Source organism: Phalaenopsis equestris, unplaced genomic scaffold (genome assembly GCF_001263595.1).
Source record: "Phalaenopsis equestris unplaced genomic scaffold, ASM126359v1 Scaffold000188, whole genome shotgun sequence".
Taxonomy (NCBI): Eukaryota; Viridiplantae; Streptophyta; class Magnoliopsida; order Asparagales; family Orchidaceae; genus Phalaenopsis; species Phalaenopsis equestris.
In genome coordinates this window covers 870,589-890,806 of record NW_018164630.1, presented here as the reverse complement: position 1 = coordinate 890,806, position 20,218 = coordinate 870,589, and the positions used below count along the sequence as shown (strand labels likewise).

At 35.6% G+C, this 20,218-nt stretch overlaps 1 protein-coding gene and 1 pseudogene across 4 annotated transcripts in view; both read left to right on the top strand.

Annotated features, from left to right (window-relative positions):
• The first annotated feature begins 1,588 nt into the window (after positions 1 to 1,588).
• The window catches only part of LOC110022384 (probable inactive DNA (cytosine-5)-methyltransferase DRM3), a 61,304-nt gene continuing 42,674 nt past the window's right edge, over positions 1,589 to 20,218 (top strand). Inside the window, exons 1-6 of one of the 4 annotated variants that reach the window (XM_020721293.1) lie at positions 1,589 to 1,792; positions 2,027 to 2,241; positions 2,310 to 2,342; positions 2,464 to 2,589; positions 17,132 to 17,228; positions 17,350 to 17,396. In XM_020721293.1, coding sequence (XP_020576952.1) covers positions 2,340 to 2,342; positions 2,464 to 2,589; positions 17,132 to 17,228; positions 17,350 to 17,396 — 273 coding nt within the window. In that variant the 5' untranslated portion in view covers positions 1,589 to 1,792; positions 2,027 to 2,241; positions 2,310 to 2,339. Of the gene's footprint in view, positions 1,916 to 2,026; positions 2,242 to 2,309; positions 2,343 to 2,463; positions 2,590 to 17,131; positions 17,229 to 17,349; positions 17,397 to 20,218 lie in introns of all 4 variants that reach the window. The other 3 variants (XM_020721292.1, XM_020721291.1, XM_020721290.1) reach the window with 3 other exon arrangements.
• Positions 9,217 to 10,884, top strand: LOC110022410 (annotated as a pseudogene).

Here is a 20,218-nt window from a genome sequence, read left to right as displayed (position 1 = left end):
ATCTCAATATAATTTTTTTGAACAAGAAACATTCAAACTTCGATTAAAAATCATCCGGAGCTCCGATTTTAGCAAACTTATAGTCAAATTGATCGGCTCGATGAGACGGACCTAATGATATGAAAGTTAGTCCAATCCAAGTCAAATCAAGCCCAGATCAAATTATTAAACCACTCTTGGAGGATTACCAGAGACATTTTAAAGGTCAAACGGATGTCGAATTTAGCGAGTTCATAGTCGAATCGAGTATCTCGATAAGACGAATCCAACGAGCCCAATATTACTCAATTCTGAAATCGTTAAGGTACTCAAATGTCCATCAAACATCATCTGATCGAGGGAAACTCTCTGAACCATCGGATCAAAATGGTTCATATTCTTGCATTAATTGCACCCAAAACACTATAAATATAGCTCTACCCTTTGCATGAGGGGGGAGAGGTTTAAGAGAGAATTTGAGACTTGGAGAAAGAGCTCAAGTCCAACGCCCACCGCCGACCTCTGTCGACCACCGTCGATTAACACCGATCACCTCTGACCTCCGTCGACCACCGTCGATTAACGCCGATCACCTCTGACCTCCGTCGACCACCGCCGATGGTCATCGACTGCCGTCGACCACCGCTGACATCCGTTGACCACCATCGATCGTTGGCAATCACTGCCGACCACCATCGACCACCGTCGATCCTCGCCGACTGTCATCCACCGTCGATCATCGCCGACCACCGTTGACCGGACACCGACAGGCGACTCTGTAATCTGAAAATCTAGTAATCATTTCCAGTCTGTGGGACAAGGGGTCGCTGTAATCATCAACATACAATGAATTCTTATAACTGGGTCAGATCCTGTGGTTTTTTTCCTTTACGAGTTTTCCTCATAAAAAACTTTTGGTGTCATCACTTGTTGTTTCACTTTCATCTGAGTGTGTGTTGAATCCTCGTGCAATGCTAAGACGATAATCCATTACTCTACCGTCGTGAATTTTCTAGCAGACATCAATTATGATCATATTTTACATTAAAAATTCTTTTATTCTTTTCAAAACTGCCTTTCAAAGAGATGATAATATAAAAAAAAAAACGTAAAATATGTGAGACTGAATCTCTAAAGGGACAATCAACAAGCTGGATGACCCATAGAATGGGCGACCCACAGCCTGGACAACCCACATTCTAGATGGCCCGCAGCCTGGACAACTCACATCCTGGACGACCTGTAGTCTGAACAACCTATTCTGGACGACCTATAGATTGGACGACCCCATAGCCTAGACGATCCATAGCCTGAATGACCCGCAGTCTGAACGGCCTGCAGCCTTAATGACCCATAGTCCGAAGAAGGGTGTAATAACCTTCATCCAGTGGAATCTTCGATAAAAAAACATGCATTCTTCAACTCTTCAATTTTATTTCAAGAAACAATACCAATATCTTTGTACTTTATTAATAGAAAACACTATATTGTGATGCCAAGTGATATGTTCGTAAAAAAACAAAAAAAAGGGATTTACATATCTAGCACAAAATTCTTATGTATTTATATAATTCACATCAAAACTTTCATTTTTATGCAGACAAGACTATCTTGCAATGTGTATTTCAAAATTAAAAGAGTTCATTCGGGACTTCGAGGTGATTAAGCATAGCTCCTCGTTCCTGAAGCTAAAATTTGCGGGCCTGACTGCTGGAATGCAATGGAAATAAAGTCGAAGGTGCCTGCATTTTGATGGTACTTTGGACCACAGGCAATATTCGCTCCCGTTCGGGCGACTGCCCGATAGGCTTTGGTCCTCTCTGGCTCCCACTGTCTTTTGCTACGTAGTGTATTGCATTCTTCTTGTTCACTTTGTTTGCTCGATTGTAGGATTTCTAAGCTTTTCGCGTTTGCCGTCCCTTATTATGCGTTTAGGGTTTGGAATCTCATTTCCCTCTTATAAAGCCTGATTTGTGTCATATTGGGCGCAGCGACCTCTACTTTGAAGAAAGATATTGTCATTGAACATTTTACTTTTCGGCAATAGGTTATTTGCGGAGGAAGCGGGTGTGGATTATCAAATTTGAATTTGGAAGAGGGGTTCGATTGCTGGATCTCGGAAGATTTTTTGGTCCCGAGGATGCACATTCTCTCTGTTTCAGTTGATTATTTTCTTTTCTTTCAGCGAAAAAGAAGATTTTTTTCAGAAATCTACCTTTGTTAATAACTGATTTGGCTAGCATCCACTAAGCGCAAGTGAAGGTATGAATGTACCTTGGAAGATTTTAATCTTAACTTTTGTTAACTTTCATCTTATATGCATTTTGCAGATTTTTTGGACCATATAAGTGCTGAGTAACATGGTATTTTCCCTGATCCCACTGTCAGAAAAAATGCTGTTTGTATTTTCTTTGTATTGGGCAGATTTCCTGCTTTTGATGAGGAACGTGCAATTAATTTGTCTGCAATTTTGAATCATTTTAGGTGAAGCTAGAAGACGGCACAAATAGTGACGGTGCTCCAAATGGTGAGGCTGGGGTTGATTCTTCAATCGATGCTGGTTCCTCTGGCTTAATAAGACCCTGCTCTGTACCTGTTGTAGTAAAGGAGGTAATGTTCTTTTCTTTCTTAATTTCTTCTTTCATTTTAGGTCTTCAAGTTTCTAGTTTTGGATGTTTTTTTCAATCTTTGTGTTTTTTGACACGCTCATTTTTGGGTGTTATTTCTGGAACATTTAGCTTCTTGTGGCCATTTCTTCTTTAAAATACATTTGAACTGGTAAAATCGGTGAATCTTTTTCATATAGGATAGAAAACTCTCTAAATCTTTTATTAATTGAAAGTAGTGCTCAATACCAATTGCAAATAGGCAAGCATGAGCCATGCTAGAGGGCATAAGACCAATCACAAATTGATTCCACAGTAGAAGTTCATGAATATTTAATTTTAAGAAAGTCACATGCGAGGCTTGGGTTTGTGGCGCCTATCCCGACTCTTGAGAACTAAGTAGTCTAATACTTGAGCTAGATCTCCTTTCTTAAATCAAATTTCCGTTACTTTAAGTAGACTGAACAATATGCTGGACAATATCAATGAAAGTTTCAAGCTTGTAAAACTTTTATTTTGATAATACTTTGTTTTAAAAGAAGGAACAGATGCCACCCATTGAAAGCTTCATTAAAATTCAGCCATGCTTGGCTTGCCAACCGACTCCTGCTCATGTAGGAGAACGCTTCCCAATTTTTGGAATTCAAAAGAACTTTTTATGATTTTTTAAATGATCTTCATAATTAAGCTTGCCAAATTATGAAGTTATCTTTTATGAAATGACTTTGGAATTTGTGATACGGGCATTCTATCTTCATATTGTGATTTCCAGGTTACTCTTCTCTAATGAACTAAAATTAGTACCACATGCAACACTTAATATGGTGAGGATTCACAAAGCTAACCTAATTTTGTTTTTATAAGGTTAGTGATGATGATGGTGGTTTTTGCCTCTCAAGGGAATAACATAAATAATTCTGAAGCCCATAGTTGTTTGGTTGCGTTAATTTTTTCAACATGAAGCAATTGAGTCTAATTGTGAGTCTAATATTGGTTTGTCATGTGATAGTTTCATGTGATTTTATCCATATCAATAACAAACAAGTTGGTTTGAATGCCATATTATGATCTTGAATGAGGGCTTATTCATTAAAGGGAAAAAATAAGTTAAAAGTTACAGAACATAGTGGTGTGCAATGATCAAACGAATTTAAAATATTAAACGCACTCGAACACTGTTTTATATGTAAAATATTTTATAGAGGGAAGTTTAAATTTTTTTTGGGCAGTACATTAAGGAGAATAAACCTTATTTATATTACCGGATCTTATGCTATGCATGGTAATTTTTTCTTAGGAATCTAGTGGTTTCTTAGTCTCTTAATAATTTTGGCTACGACTGATTTTACAAAAAAGTAAAGAAAAAAAAAAAGAAGAAATTGCAGTTGATTAATTAGGAATTCTAAGAGACCATGAAAGAGAATAACTGCTATTGCTTGCAGGATCCAAGAAATAATTCTTGGTTCTATTTTTGGTTTTACTCAAGAACCCATGAAATCTTGGAATTAATTATTGGATTATGTAAGACATTTTCTTCTGGCTATACAGCAGAGATTTGCTATGACTTGGAGATGATATTCTGGAACATGGAGCTTGGAAGCCCCTTGGTTAGGATTTTAGCTTCTTTTTTGTGCGATTGGACATTATGATATATATTAATCCACTTTTTTTTTTTGATAATATATTAATCAATATCGATTTGTTTTCTTTGGCAATATTGAACTAGGTCTTGTGTACTTTTGATAGTTGATTTGTTGTCGCAATAAAATTCAGTCATTCTCACTGCAGTCCTAAGTCATTTAGCATACTTTTGATCATAATTTTTCACAAATTTCTTAGGCCATTGGCCCATTGCACAAATTTAGTTTCATCATCAGATCTGAAGGCAAATAATTGATATATTTTTTTTCTAATGATTTGATTTCCTCTAAGAAAGATTTAGTATCCAGTAGTGGATTTCTGATATACGAGGGATCCTGCTTAGCTAGCATTTGTGGAAGCTTCTAAGATTAGTCCCTCATTGCATCCAAATAAATTTTTTTTATCAAGGTTTTTCTTATATACTAGAGAGTTTTATATGCAACTTGTAATGAAACTTAGGTATATGCATGAACTTGCTTAACACTCACCTCACGGTTTATATCTAATTTTATGCGGGAAAGGTAAATAAAATTTTCAATTAATCTTTGATATCTTCTTGGTCAACTTCTACAATTCTAGTTATTTACCTAATCATATGGCAATAATGTTATTATGGAGGGCTTTCAATCTATAAAATTTGTTTTATTAAATTTCTAGCTTCATGCTGAGTGTGAAGTTAAATAGCAATGCATCCAACTGTATTTCTTACATCTAACTATTGTAAGAACTAGTTTGGATTTTTTGCTAGGGATAGTAGTATTCGAATACTATTTAGCTTTTCAATTAGTGCAAAGTTTTCTCCTTAATCACTTCCATATTATTGAGTGTAGCCTTCTACAATGATTCTAGCTTTATATCTATAGAATGCTCCATTTGCATTGTATTTGACAACGTATATCTTTTGATCGTGTATTTGTATGCCCCTTTTGAGAGCAATAGGAAGACATGTCATGATGGTTTGAGTTTTTGGGTTATAATCCGTACATTCATTATGCGGTGGTTGGTCGATCTTGCACATATTTTAATGATTGTGCTGTGCATGCCTTAGTTAAGTGCTGTTTTCTTTTCTCTTTCTTGATACTTGTAGTAATAGCTTTAAGATGATTGTGTATGGCCTTTATAGGGTCACTTTTAGGAGTATATGAGGCTATTTGAAGTGGAATGGTTTTAATTATGAGATTGATTGAAGTTATTTGTGTTGGTGAGTAAACTTTGAGGGATCAAAGTTTAGAGAATCAAAATTATCTTCATACCATAGCTTCCTATGGAGGCGACCTTAGTCATAAAATTTTGATTTTTGGAAAAGATAATATCTTGAGAGAGAAAGCTTTTTCTAAAACTTTGGTGGTGATACTTGCCCTTTTTAAGTTTAGCTGTATCTAAGAAAGATGCTTTTCAAGTCCCTCTGATCAACCTTAGTGTTTTGATGGTTTTAATGGATATCAATTTTGGCAACACTCTTAAAATTTTTTCATGGGGCTATGAGCTTTGCAAGGGAAATTTTTTTTAAGAGGTGTTTTATTTTGCAATAGTCCATTAAGAAGGAGATTTATTAGAACAAATGATAAGATAATATTATCCTAGGAAATATCTGGAACATGCCTTTCAAAGAGTAGGTCCTTAATAGTTTGAAAATGAAGTTTTTTCCTTATACCATTTCATCTTTTGTGGGGTCTCGTATCAGAGGATTCATGTATTATGCCCTTTTCTTGATGAAAAAAGGATATGTTTGATTTAGGTTTTCATTATTTATTTAATGCATTCAATATTTATGTCTAGTTGGCTAAGGATCATTCTATAAAACATAGGGAGAATTATACTTTAGATTTATAATAAACAATAATCATGTAAGTATGTGAGTAACTGTCTACGAAATAAACAACCATATGACCTCTTTAACATTGTCAATTAGGGACAGTTCTATACATCAATATGAATTAAGGAAAAAAAGACAGAGGCTCTTGAGCAAAGACAGAGAGGCCCTTGAGTGTATAATCACTATGTGAACCTTAGCGTGATGTTAATATGGGCTTTTTGTTGGGTTTATCACAAACATTCTGGAGGCATTATTCTATTTTTGTGATGGTAGATCACTTTTAAAAATGGCATGTCTTATAGAAGTCATAAAATTATTGAAGTATTTGTCTTTGCTAAACTATATTTTGATGAAAGGATTAAATTACATGGATTCTTTAAAATAAGCATTTTCTATATAGACTTAAAATTTCACTTACTTTTGGAAAATACTTTATGAAAAAAAAGAGCGTATACTACTGCTTTATGGTGTTTGGCAATTTGATGCGCCTCACATTGGAATTCTTTAGCTTCCATTTTATTAAATAATGCAGCAAGCATAAACTGTAATACAATGAAGGATGGATTACACATCTCAATAAGATGGAGCTAAATTTGTTCCTTTTATATTTCTTTTTATATTCAAATTTTTAAATAGATAAGATTTAGGCATAGGATTATTACTATTTGTTTCTTTACAGTAGAGTATTTTTTGTTTATATTTGCCTTATAATTTTTCTCGTAGTTTGATTTTGAAATAAGAAATAAATGAAATATTAAATTACAATGAAATTTAGGTCATATGTTAGTTTTTAAATGGATAATAGATTTTTGAATAAATTTTGAACACGAAGGACATATGATAATGGGGACAAATGCGTGTTTTGCTTTCATAATCTCGTTCTAGCTAATGTAGCTAAAGTTCCATTAACTATTTTTATATTTCGATTTTTTGAACATAGTGTAAAGGAGAAAATTTTTTTTGAGGAGTTTGCCATTTGGCCTATTCCTCGTGAGTCTATTATTTAGGTTTCATTGGAATTAGCTTTTAGAGCACTTAAGAGGTGAGAAATAGAATACTTAACCAATTGAGTCATATAGCATGCCCATTGGTTTATTAAATGTCGGGACATAGTTTTTCACTTTTTATTCGATTTATTTTATCTTTGTAGCAGCTTTGTCATTTTCCTCCATAGTAGTCGTGTTGGCTTGACGATGCTCAGACTAGTTTTGATATGAGGGCTTGTTTTTGCTGTATAGAGGCTTCCCTTATTCTTCCCAATTATGCTTTTTGGGTGTTTTTCCGTTTTGCAATAGATTCAGAATATATTTTTTCAATAATTTTGACTTGGTGGACTTGATTTTGACTTGTATGGCCTCAACCTTGCTGGTATTTAGTTCAGGGGCAGCAATTAGGGTAGAGCTTTGATTAACAGTGTTTGTTTTAGTACAATGCTATGCCTCCTTTCTTCAATTTTAGTGTAAATAACTTTATCTAGGGTTAGAAGGTAGTCATTTGAGTATGTTTCTGATCTTATTTAACATTCAAGCTAGATAAAAATTTAGACTGCTTTCTCAAATGCTTGTAGAATAGAAACATTTTCATTGTTCTTCATTAAAAATACATATGTATATATATATATATATATATATAGTTTGTAGTCATCATTTTTCATTTTGCTATAATAAAGTAATTACACGTGAATCTTAGTTTTAATTTCATAGTCTAAGGCAACATCACGAACTTTTGAGGAAATTTGTGTCAATGTATCCCAAAAATTTTGTCATGGTTAGGAGTGTTTATGTTCCAATGATTTCTGATCTCATTGATTTCAGTAGCCATGACATGATTGATCGGTATTCTACATCCCAAGCAGCAAAATGGATATCATCTTCTCTTGATTTGGGATCAGTAAGATAGTCTAATTTTCTTTTTTTTCATGAAAAATGTTGTCACAAATTAGGATCGAATAAATATAATTTATGCCATTTTCTTTGAATGAAGGTTAAAGATTTTGATACTCACGTATTATAGGTTGAGAGTTCTTGTTTATCTTAGTCTCATTTTTCAGCCAAATCTAGGTATACCTTTCATAAGTTTGACCTTAATAAATACAAATTCACCAACATCAAATTTAATCATTTCATGCTTTGGGTCATATGGTTGTTTTTAATCTGTCTTTGATTATATTATTTTTTCTCAGTAGCTTGATTAACTACAGACCAACAATCTTTTTCTCTATCTTCAACCCAACTCAGTGGAGTTTTAGATTTTTTGTCATACAATTCAAATTAGTAGATATCATTAAATTCTACTAATACAAAGTGGTCTCTCTAATACTTTCAAAATCCGAAACAGTCTTTATAGATCTTCTAACAACTGAATATTCTTTCTATGTATGGCATGTTGTACTGAGTTTCAATTTAACACCCAAATTTTCATGAATATCCTTCTTCAGTCTGGATATAAAGTAATTGTTTGAAGTTATATTAGTAAATAATTTATTCTTGTAAAAAATTATGATGATTAGATGTATTTCCTTGGATTGGATCTATTTCTTTCCGTATTTTATGCTTTCTTATTTAATGTCTTTTCTTTTATCTCCAAGCACCAAGTAATTATTTTGAATTAACTAATTGTAGATATATGTGTTTTATCTTTTCTTTCATGTTATTTCCTTTCTTATCTTTTATGTTCTGGGATTCATGGAAGGGTATGTATATCCTTTTTTATGTCAATAAAATAATTCTATTGAATTCTGAAAATCAGCCTGATATCAGAGTCTTGAAACAAATTCTAGAGTCTCATACCTTCAGAAACTTTCTATTCCCTGCAGTAGACAATCTTTGCTGTGCTGCAGGCCTTTCCTCTGCCTTCTCTTTTTCAGTCTTTTTTGCTGAAAACTTCCTCTCCCTGTAAGCCCCGCCACTAGAATTTCCTCCTGTAGCCTTTCTCGCCGCCTAATTTCCTTATGCAGTTGAAATTCCCTCAAGCAACCGGGAATCCTCTTTGTCGACTTGAAAACTTTTTGCAGGCCGTAAATTCTTGCAAGCTTCCTTAATGGAGATGCATTTTCCTGTAATCTTTTTGGTGCATTTGGATATCCTTCCTGTTGGCGGTGAAATTCCTATATTTCAAGCTTTGTTTTACTTCTCTATCTTCTTCCAATCGGATCCGTGTTTTAGAGATTTAAGTATGACAACGAAAAGGAGCATTATCCATTTGAAGGGCGCATATCTAAAGGGGAAGAGGGTGTTCGTTAGGGTAGATCTGAACGTTCACTCGATAACAACCTCATGATCATCGATAATACCAAAATTAGGGTTGCTGCTCCCACCATCAATTACTTAAGGGAGCATGGAGCCAAGGTCATTCGCTGCACTCATCTGGGCCGCCCTCTAGATGTCACTCTGAAATACAACTTGAGCCTCTCATGCCTGGTATATCATAACTTCTTGGAGTTTGAGAGACCAATGATTCCCTTGGCGAGGAAGTGGAGAAAATCAACGCTGCATTACTTGACGGTGATGTCGTCCTCCTAGAGAATGTCAGATTCTATAAGGAAGAAGAGAAGAATGACCCATAGTTTGCAAAGAAACTTGATTCTCTTGCTGATCTCTATATTCATGATGCTTTAGGAACTGTTCATAGTGTTCAAGCTTCAATAAAGGGTGTTACAAAGTACTTGAAACTTGCTGTTGCTGGCTTCCTCATGTGGAAGGTACTTGACTACCTTGTCTGGGCCGCCACGAATCTGAAGTGGCCATTTGCTGCCATTGTTAGTGGTTCAATGGTTTCAACAAAAATTGGGGTGATGGAGTCGCTTTTAGAGAAAGTTGATGTCCTTCTTCTTAGAGGAGGAATGATTTTCACATTCTATAGGGGACAAGGACATGACATTAGTTCCTCTCTTGTTGAGTAAAATGAAGGTAGTCTAGCAATAGCTCTTATTAAGAAGGCAAATATGAAATGAGTGAAACTCTTATTACCCTCAGATGTCATTATGGCGGACAAGTTTGCAGCTGCTGCTGATAGCAAGGTTGTGCCAACATCTGCCATCCTTGATGGCTGGATGGGCCTTGACATTGGACCAAATTCCATTGAGACTTTCAACACAACTTTTGACAGTGCTAACACCCTTATCTGTAATTGGCCCATGGGTGTCTTTGAGTTTGAGAAGTTCACTTTTAGAACAAATGCCATTGCCCATAAATTGGTCGAGCTTAGTGTAATTGCTGCAACCATCAGCAGTGGTTGTGACTCTGACGTTGCCGTGGAGAAAACTAGGCTTGCTGTTAAGTTGAGCCACATCTCAACAGGTGTTGGTGCAAGCTTGAAACATCTGAAAGGAAAATCATTGCCAGGTGTTCTTTCTTTTTATTTCATGCAACAAACCCCTTCTTCGGAAAGGTATTCGACAGCGACAGGTCCATTTCCAAAATTATTTTTATAGCAGACCCTCCTCCGGAGCTTTTTCCTACAGCAGACCCTTTTTCGGAGTTTTTCCCTACAGAAGGTCCTCCTCTAGAGCTTTTTTCTGCACCAGTCTTTACTCCAGAGCTTTTTCTTGCAGCAGACCCTCCAGAACTTTTTCCTGCAGTAGACCCTCCACCGGAGTTTTTCCTTTGCAGACCATGCCATGCAAATTTTTTTGTAGGTGATCTACTTCCCTGCAACATTACTTGTAGGAGCCCTCTGCCTACTTATAGACACTGTAGAAACTGCAGCAAAGACAACCAGAGTCAATTAAAAGTATCCTTGAATGTTCTTGAGGTTGATTACCAAGTACGAGATGAACACTTCAAGTTCTACCTCACAAAGGATATTCCTCGCCCATTGTTTGACATTTCAAATCCAAGTTGAGCATATTTGACTTGATGTGAGAAACATTGCCACAAAATTCAGATTTATTTCATTCCATTTTCACTCTAATATTGATGATGACTCTTAACGTTCAGCTGGGCTTATGATGTTTAGCTTTCACCAATTGTCAAGATTCATGTTTTGTTATATTTCTTTCACATTCTTTTTCATCCTAGGACACTTAAATGATACTTTTAAATCTTTTTAAAGTTTGGCACTACTTGAGTGAATTGAATAACCTGACTAAAGAGCATTATGTAAAATTTTGAATAGTCTCAAAATATCATGGAATGCAAAGTGTAATTTGTTTCTGCCCACATCATGCTCATCTATTTTGTGATCCTCACTTGCGTGTTTGCCATCTTTTGACATTCCTTGTTGGCCTTCTGTGTATATCTGATTCTTTTCTTTGTAGTAGGATGTAATATCACTCAATGTGTATTACTTTTACCTTAGTCATTCTATATTTTGACTTCCAACTATGATGTCTCGATATAATATCACTCAATGTTTATTAATTTACCTTAGTCATTCAATATTTCAACTTCCAACTATGATGTCTCCGTATCTCTAATCAACTCTGCCTTTTTAGTTAGCATCTAGCTAATATTTTTTCTATTCAAACTTGGGTTACCATATTTGGTGATACCGAAACTGGTAGAAAAAAAAATGGAAACATAAAAGTAACTTTTATTAATAGAGAAATAGGGTTACAACATAACACAAACTAAAAATAACATCACCGAAACATAAAACGACTCAAACAAACATCTCGAAAGTGCATCCCAAGGGCGGTTGGCTAAGTGGATTGGGATGGCTAGTAGGTGTGGCGACAACAAAGGCTAGGTAAGAAAATTGCATAAACGGCTACAGGGCTGGCTGGACTGTGCAGCGACAACAAGAATTTGAGGCAGAAACTGCAGGAACAACAAAGGTTTGCTGCCTTGGGGCTGCGGTAGCAAGGACTGGTGGGTTAGAAGTGATATTAGAAAAAAATGCGGGTCGTTTGGGGGTAGCAGGATGGTGCTGGACATTAAGACATATGCTGCAGACAAGGGGGCGATAGGATGTTGGGAAGGAATTGGAGTGGGCGACGACTAAAAGGAGTGGAAGAGAAGGGTCAGGGAAGATGAAAAGGGAAGATGAAAAAGGAAGATACATTACCACCTCGGAGTGGGATACAGTCGGAGCACCACCAACTCCTCGGATACAACACTACAAAAGGGAAGAGGACTCCACACGAGAAATTTGAAAAGCACACACGACAAGAACTCCCCTTACAATCAGAAAACAACAATTTATAAACTCCCATTAACGAAGAAAAGAAGAAGCAGAAAACTCCCACACAAAAAGGAAGGCGGGAAAACAAAAAAAGTTATAGAAATTGCCATTAAAATACTTTTATGTGCAGAAGAAGCAAAAAATGGAGGGGCAGGCGACAGTCCCACCTCGTGAAATTATCACCCCCTCCCCCAGGCCGCTTGGCCTTTGTATACTCTAGATTGGCATCAATTGGGCCGATCGGCTCAACAGGCGGGAAACCCCTCTCTCGCGTTCTCTTCGCGGAAGTTCCTGCTCCCGCGTCTATTGTGGGAGATCTCGCTCCTGTTCCTGTGTTCCTGCTGTAGAAGATCATGCTCCCTTTCTTACGTTCCTGCTGCGAGAGGTCTTGCTCCTGCGTTCGCTGCAGGTGATTCCACTCCCGTGTCAGTCTCCTGGGATTGGGGGAGTTTTGACTTCATCTGTCAAAGCTTCTGGTTCTCACAAGTCGTTTCTGGATCTCATTGGCACTGCGCTGGCTCCCAAAACATCTGCGAAGCGTTTCCCACTTGCCAGCATATCTCTCTATCGATTCGTTCTGGTTTGGCATAATTTGAGCCGGAGGTATACAACGACGCAAGTTCTCTTGAGCCAAATTTCAAACAAGTAAATATCTCATATGCTTCTCATCTACGTTGGGCATCAGCAAAGTCGAGGGTTTGTAAGAGTTTGATTGATGGATGATTCTTATTATCTTTCGTGTCTTCCCTTTAACTCTTGAAGCTTTGGAGAACAAACATCTTCTGCCGCGTTACAATAATAAGAGCTTCACACTGGCCTTTCGTCTCTTCATATGTAACACTAGGGGTGAGGGCTGGAACTGTACCCTCCTATGATGCTATCAGTTTGTTGTCACCACGACCATACATTGAAATTTTAAACTCTGACATCTTCTGGCTTGTGTGATCTTTATATGTCTCAACAAAAAGTTCTTCGTCTTCTAGGAGTGCAGAAACCACAATCTCATCAAAAGTCGTATTAAAATTTTGGTTCCATATATGTTTCAGTGAAATTTGAATCGGAAGAATTTTTTTTTGATATTTGTGGCTTGGGTAGGAGCATATGCTTGGAAACCCTAGGATATGACAAGGGTTGGGCTAGCTCTAATACTAAATGATATCGGAACTAGTATGTAAAACAGTGAAAAAACAAAAACAACTTTTATTAATATGGAAGTAAGGTTACAACATAGCACAAATTGAAAATAACATCACCAACTCATAAAACAACACAAACAAACGCCTCAAAAGTGTATCATAAGGGAGTTGGGGGTTGGCTAGGTGGATTAGGATTGCTAGCCAGTTTGGCGGCAGCCAAGGCGAGGTGAGAAAATTGCAGGACCAACTAGAGTCTATGTGGCCTGTGCAACGACAATATGAAATTGGGGCAAAAATGACAGAAACAATAAAGGTTTGTTATCCCGCGGTTGCAACAACAAGGATTGATGGGTCGGAAGCGATGTTAGCAAAATTGCAGGCCATTTGGGCTGTGGAAGGTGCTAGACAATAAGGTAAGACTGCAGGTAGGGGTGGTTGGGTGCATGTGTAAAGGAGGGGGAGACAGACGGCTGAGGAGGGGGTAAGAATGGTAGAGAAGATGAAAATGCAAGATACATCACCACCTCGGAGGAGGATACAACCGGAGCACCATCACCTTCTGGATACTGCCCGAATAGGGAGAACAACTCCACAAAGAAATCTGAAAGTAATTCACAACAAAAACTGCCCCCTAGAATCAGAAAACAACAATTTATAAACTCCCATTGACGAACAAAAGTGAAAAAAATAAAGAAGGAAACTCCCACACAAAAAGGAAGGGGTGGAGAGGTAAGAAAGATCCTGAAATAGCTATTAAAATACTTCCACACGCAGAAGAAGCAGAAAAGGAAGGAGGAGAGTGGCGACAATTGTACCCTCATCAAATTACTGCGCCTAGGCCGCTCGACCTTGGTTTACTTTGGACCGGTCTCAATTGAGCCGACCGGTTCAACAATGGGAGTTCCCGCTACGGGAAACTTCGCTCTCGCATTCCCGCTACGGAAGATCCTGCTCCACATCTGACAGCGGGAGATCATGCTCCTGTTCCCGCGTTCTCGCTGCGGGAGATCCCGCTCCTGCTTCATTTGGCTTCCAGGACGGTACTTTATATCAAGATCATAATCCTTCATCAGCGCTAACAACCTTCATTGTCTCAAATTTATTATTTTCTAGCTGAAAATATATTTGAAACTCTTATGATTTATAAACACTTTACATTTTGCTATTGGCCAGCTAAAATGTTTTGACTAGAAATTTAGAGTGCTCTTACCTTAATGTAAAATTTTCTTTTCAGTATCACTATCTTTCGCTCTCATTTGATGCAGTCAAATCTTATGTCAGTTCTGGAAAATATTGAACATTCCCCGATTAATCAAAACAGCAGTTTTAGGAAGAAGATGCATATTTTTATGGCAACCTTATTCAAGTTTATAGGACCATCCTTCTTTACAAGAATAAAGTAGCACTCCAAGGAGATAAACTTGGTCCAATTAAACTATTTTCAATTAACTCTAATAGCAGACTCCTGTACTTGTGCATCCAATTAAACCACATCCTTTCTTGCGTCAACCCAAATTGTTCCTCAAGAAAAGAACATTCTTATACTTATTCAACATAGTAATCTTACTTATATCACCCTCTGGTCTCTGACCTGTTCTTTGCTATTTGTCATAGTGTATATTTCTTGACCCAATTTCTTTTTATATGTCGTCGCTCCCCATATAAATAATACTTTTAAATATTCATCAAACATTTTTCCAGAATGAGATTTACCACAGATAGCGCATATTAAAGTAACATACATGTTTGCTAGTGCTACTCTTCTTGTAATTATTGTTGCTCATAAACAAATATTTGCTTCTTAAATTGAACACCTTCTCTGTTGTCAGCTGGCATCTTTTTTATTGTTATTTTCATTTCTATCTTAACACGCCATGTGATCTACAGTAATCTTACGTTTTTCGCTAGCTTAGAAAAGTTCCTGATGCTAAGTGAAGTTGAAGGTTAGTGCAACTAATACCTTTTTCCTTTCAGAAAAATGTAACATTTTCTCACTTAATGTACAGATAAATTATGGGGCATATCGGTGTTAAGGATGTAAAATCAGCCTCATACTAAATTACTATCTTAGGCCCCAAGTCAATTCACTTAAAACTTTGGAATTGCCTTGTAGAAGGAGAGGCAAGCCAATTTCTAAAAATCGGTTCAAACTTATCTCATGAAATTAATTCTTCAGTTTTTCCTTTTATGTCTTCTCACATGTTGTCTCTCTATTTTACATGTCTATCACTTGTGCATGAATGCTATTCAATATCTTTTAAATCATGTTAATCCAATCCTCCTCAACTCCAGTATCCACTTCAATAAACATGATTTATTTTAGGATCTAAAAACGCTTGAAGTAGTTGTCAATTTCCACACTAACACTAGTATTTAGTACTGCAGGTGTCATTGGTGGTTCTGCTGGTACAGCAATGGCTGCATACTGAAAAAAATTGCATCTTTTCTATCATTTACATCATCATATTCATCATCCACAATGCATTATTTTTTTTTCGTGGCTACATGATCTAGGGAAACTAAGACATCCTTTGCCTTGAGTTTACTCCCTTAAATTGATATAACATTTCCGGTACATTATTTGCCAAATTGGATTGTGCTAATTGACCATTGACACCTTTTGGTATCTTTCAACCTTATAGCCCTACTCATTTTATTTCATTTTATACATATTATTATACTCGTATTCATGTATTATACATTATATAAAATATGCTATGCAAAGTTTGTCTCATATCTTACTCAGGAAGACAACACACCTATATTTTGTAGTAATGATATCACATTTAAGTCGTTTCTTTAAAACACTAAATCCATTCATACTTTCGTATTTAATCTTCAAAATTCTACCTTGCTAATATTATTGACACCCATTTTGTAATTTTACTCATTAAAATCGAATGGGTGATAAACTTAATTACCCAAATGATCCAGAATATTATATCACTTTATTCCCAACTCTATGATCCATTGAGTTAATGTATGTTAATTGAGCAGAGAAGTATTCTAAAATATTCTATTGATTTAATTAAATAGCTTCTAAAAATATTAGCGATATATATTATGATATTAAACTTCTACTACATACATACCTTACCATGCTCTATTCTTTTACTCAAAGCTATATTTAAAAAAAATAGGGTAGTTGCTATAAAACTTCATTCTTACTTGAAATTAATCTTAATTTTACCTTAATTTGAAATAACTAACAAAGAAAAATTTGGCGAGCTTGATTAGTTTTACAAAGTAAATAATTCCAAAATAAAATTCAAATGTTCATGAAATTAAACCTTTGTGATATAATAATTATTACTTAGATAAGAGTAATTAAAATAAAATATAGACTTTTAGTGCATTACTATATTTAGCATAAAGTCGCCTTTTTTGAATAATATCCGACACAAAAATATATTAGAAATTTTACCAAAGTAAATTTGAAGGAGATATATTGAGGACCTTTTTGTCTACATTAGGGGTTCATCTTTGTTGCCTCACCTGTACAGGTTAGCATGATCATATTAATTTGAGGTCCCTTTTGTCTTCATCTAGGCTCACCTTTGTCACCCACCTATCCGAGTTGTTGAGAATTTATTAATTTGAGGACATTTTTGTCTTCATGTGTTCATTTTTGTCTCCTAATGTACAAATATTGAATAATGTATTAATCTGAATATTTGGTCTTTATATGGGGTTCATTTTTATTGCTCATTTGTACATGTTGCATAACATATCAATGTGAACTTATGATATTTCTTGAGCCCTTTTTTTAAAAAAAAATCCTTTAGATGACCTTTGCTTCTCATTTACTGTTCCGCCTGACACCAATGCAGGAAAGTCTTCCAAGCTCTTCTTGCAGTCATTTCAAATCATATCTTGTTGGAATGGGTTTTTCATCTATTCTTGTTGATAAAGTGATCGAGGAAAATGGTAGGTTTATATATTCATTACGGGTACTATCAAACTCTACCTTTCCAATATGGAACTCTTTTTAACATTGTTGTTGACTCTGAGAATGTATGACAAATTATACTTCTTTTATTTAATCCAGGGGAGGATGATGTAAATATTCTATTGGAAGCTCTCCTTGCACAGTCCGTAAGTGAATTTAAATCATTTTGAATCTTTAAATTTGTGTCAGTTGAACTCTAACCCAATGCAAATCTTAACGCCTGTTTATACATCACTGACCCTTTTTTAGGTTCTTCGAGTTATCATGATTCATGATTACTCTATCACATTTTTTCTATTTGAATAATGCTCATGCTACAATGTAAATTAAAATGCAAGTTTTTGGAAAGAAGAATTGATTTTATTCGCGGAGAGATAGATGAAGGCAATGAAGGCAAATGGGTTGAAGTTCCTTGCTGGGGATCATAATGAAATTTTATAGATAAATAATAAAGTGGATAAGGACTACTAGTAACTAAGGGAAAATGTATTTGCAATGGTGGCTGTGAGGTACTCATTGGAATGAATTTATTTGTGGACTAGATAGGGTGGAGATGGCTAAGCCAAGTGTCATCCCCATGACTACCCTCTTAACAAGTTGTTATGATTTAGCTGACTGAATATACCTCTAATTCTCTTCCTTTTATTCCACTTACCAAGATAGAATGATAGATGAAATATGTCACCTAAATTCGCTCGAAACAACACATTACTCTATAATTCACATATATCTAAAAAAATTATTCCGTCAAATTAAATGAACTAAATCCCTGGATTAACTTAAAATATGCTGATAAACTATATATATGAGTTTAGTTTACATATATTAAATTTCTTCATTGAAAGTATTACCAATTAAGAAAAGATTTGTACATACAAAATGCATTTAATTGTGAGTTTGTTTCATCCAAATTTTCATTGTGTCATTTATAGTAAGTTGTAAACATGCTTCTCACAGTATGAGAAATTTTTACTAAATTACCTCCAATAGTTTAATTTACATCAGCTTTGCTTTCTTTATTATAATTTATAAATCTCACCAATTTAATGATTAATCTCTTTGAAATGAATGCCGCAAAACTTATTCTTTTTGTGAACAATCTCAATTTTATTATGGTTAAATAACTTTATAAATCTATCACTTGGAATATAAATCAATTTGTTAAGAAAAATACTGAAATTTGAAATCAAAACCTAAATTTCTTGCCATACCCACTTTTCTTCTTCTCTTTTTCTCGTTCGCTTCTTTCTTCTCTAATTTTTTCACTATTTACCCTGGCCTGCTTCTCTCCATCAAAAGTGAAATGCAGGTAATTATATTGTCAAATTAATTTGTTTAATTTAATTATCAACCAAATTAATTATTTTTTTTGAACAATCCAGGCTTTTTTTTTTTCCATCAACCGTCGCATGTTCTTGTATGTGGAAAACTGAAATTCCACTAAACACCACAATAACACATAATGAAATTAAAATAAAACTTTAGGAAAATATTATCGAAACCAAAATTAATTTCATAACTTTCTCATCTTTGAGAATTAACATCTGGTTATATATATATATATATATATATATATATATAGTATCAAAATGGCCATTTTGAAGAGTATAATGCAATGAAATAATTTTTGATGAATTAAAAAAAAAGGTTGAAAATTTTGGGGTATATTTGCACTCACCTTATCAAAATTTGGATTTTACACCAAGTGGAGTGTGGTATGAAGTCATGGCTTATGGGAAAGCATAATAATTAATTTTAGGATTTGTAGGAAGTGGGAAAAGGGATCCATAATCATTTTTTTTAAACATCTGGAAAGTTGTTGCCTTGAATTATCGATTTGATGCAGGATGAAACCAAGGGATACATGAACTTGGGTTTGGCGGGGGCGATAAAGAAGTTGACGGAGAACTAACAAAATTAAAAAATTCATATGATTTCAAAACAACGAGATCATATATTCATTCCATGTTTTCATGGTTGGCCGCCAAGCACCCATGGCCATTTAAGCTTTCAAACTTCATGAAAGCGAACTATGTGGAAAGAGTAATATAATTATGGAGAAACACAACCAAAAGCTTCTTTTGCATTTATTTCTTTCAATTTTTTTACATGGTGGGATGCCCAATACATATTACAAACTACTAAATTTAAATTTAAATTACAAAATGCATACTACATTTAGGCGGGAACTATGGTTGCAATTTGCATGTCAAAGGGCGTTTGCATGGACGCCCCTCTTAAGTTAGGATTTCCATTTCAAAGGAAGAGGGGCTGATTGCTTTAAGTTTTCTACATGTAAACGGGACGCTTGTCGTTTTTTGCATGCAGGTGATGAAGAAGGCTAGTGTTGACCTCATTTTTAGTGAGGTCTAGTCTTTCTCGTAGGACTTAGGATCTAGCCTTAGGGGTCTCCCTTTGACTATCTTAGAACCTTAGAAATAGGACCCGCCTCATTTTAGAAGTTCGACCTATTTCTGTCCCCTTTTGGAGTTTTGCGTGTGTGGTATCGACTTCTAGCACTTAGAAGGGTGAAACCAACATGAGGAAACCCAAAAGGGATCCCTATAGAACCTTCCTGAGCCTTAGGGTGACATTTTGCACAATTCGCACTCCTGCGCTCACAAGCAAGCCGGGGGTGCGCCGCGTCCGATCGCCTCAATTCGCATCACATGCACTGTTACTTGTCGGAGACTCGAATAAACTTTTTGAAACGATTGATCGCGGGTCGAAATTTTGTGAAATTTAAATTTTGACGCGTTTTTGACCCGATTGTCGACGACGTCGTCCGAGCGACCCCGGATGACAAAACGGACTGCACCGGCACGTACGGAGCGTCGATTTTGCCTAGGGAGGACATCTATTTTGTTACGACGCCGCGCACGAGTAAATCGTATATAATTTATCATATATATATTTATATGTATATATATATTTATATGTATATATATATTCATATATATATATATAT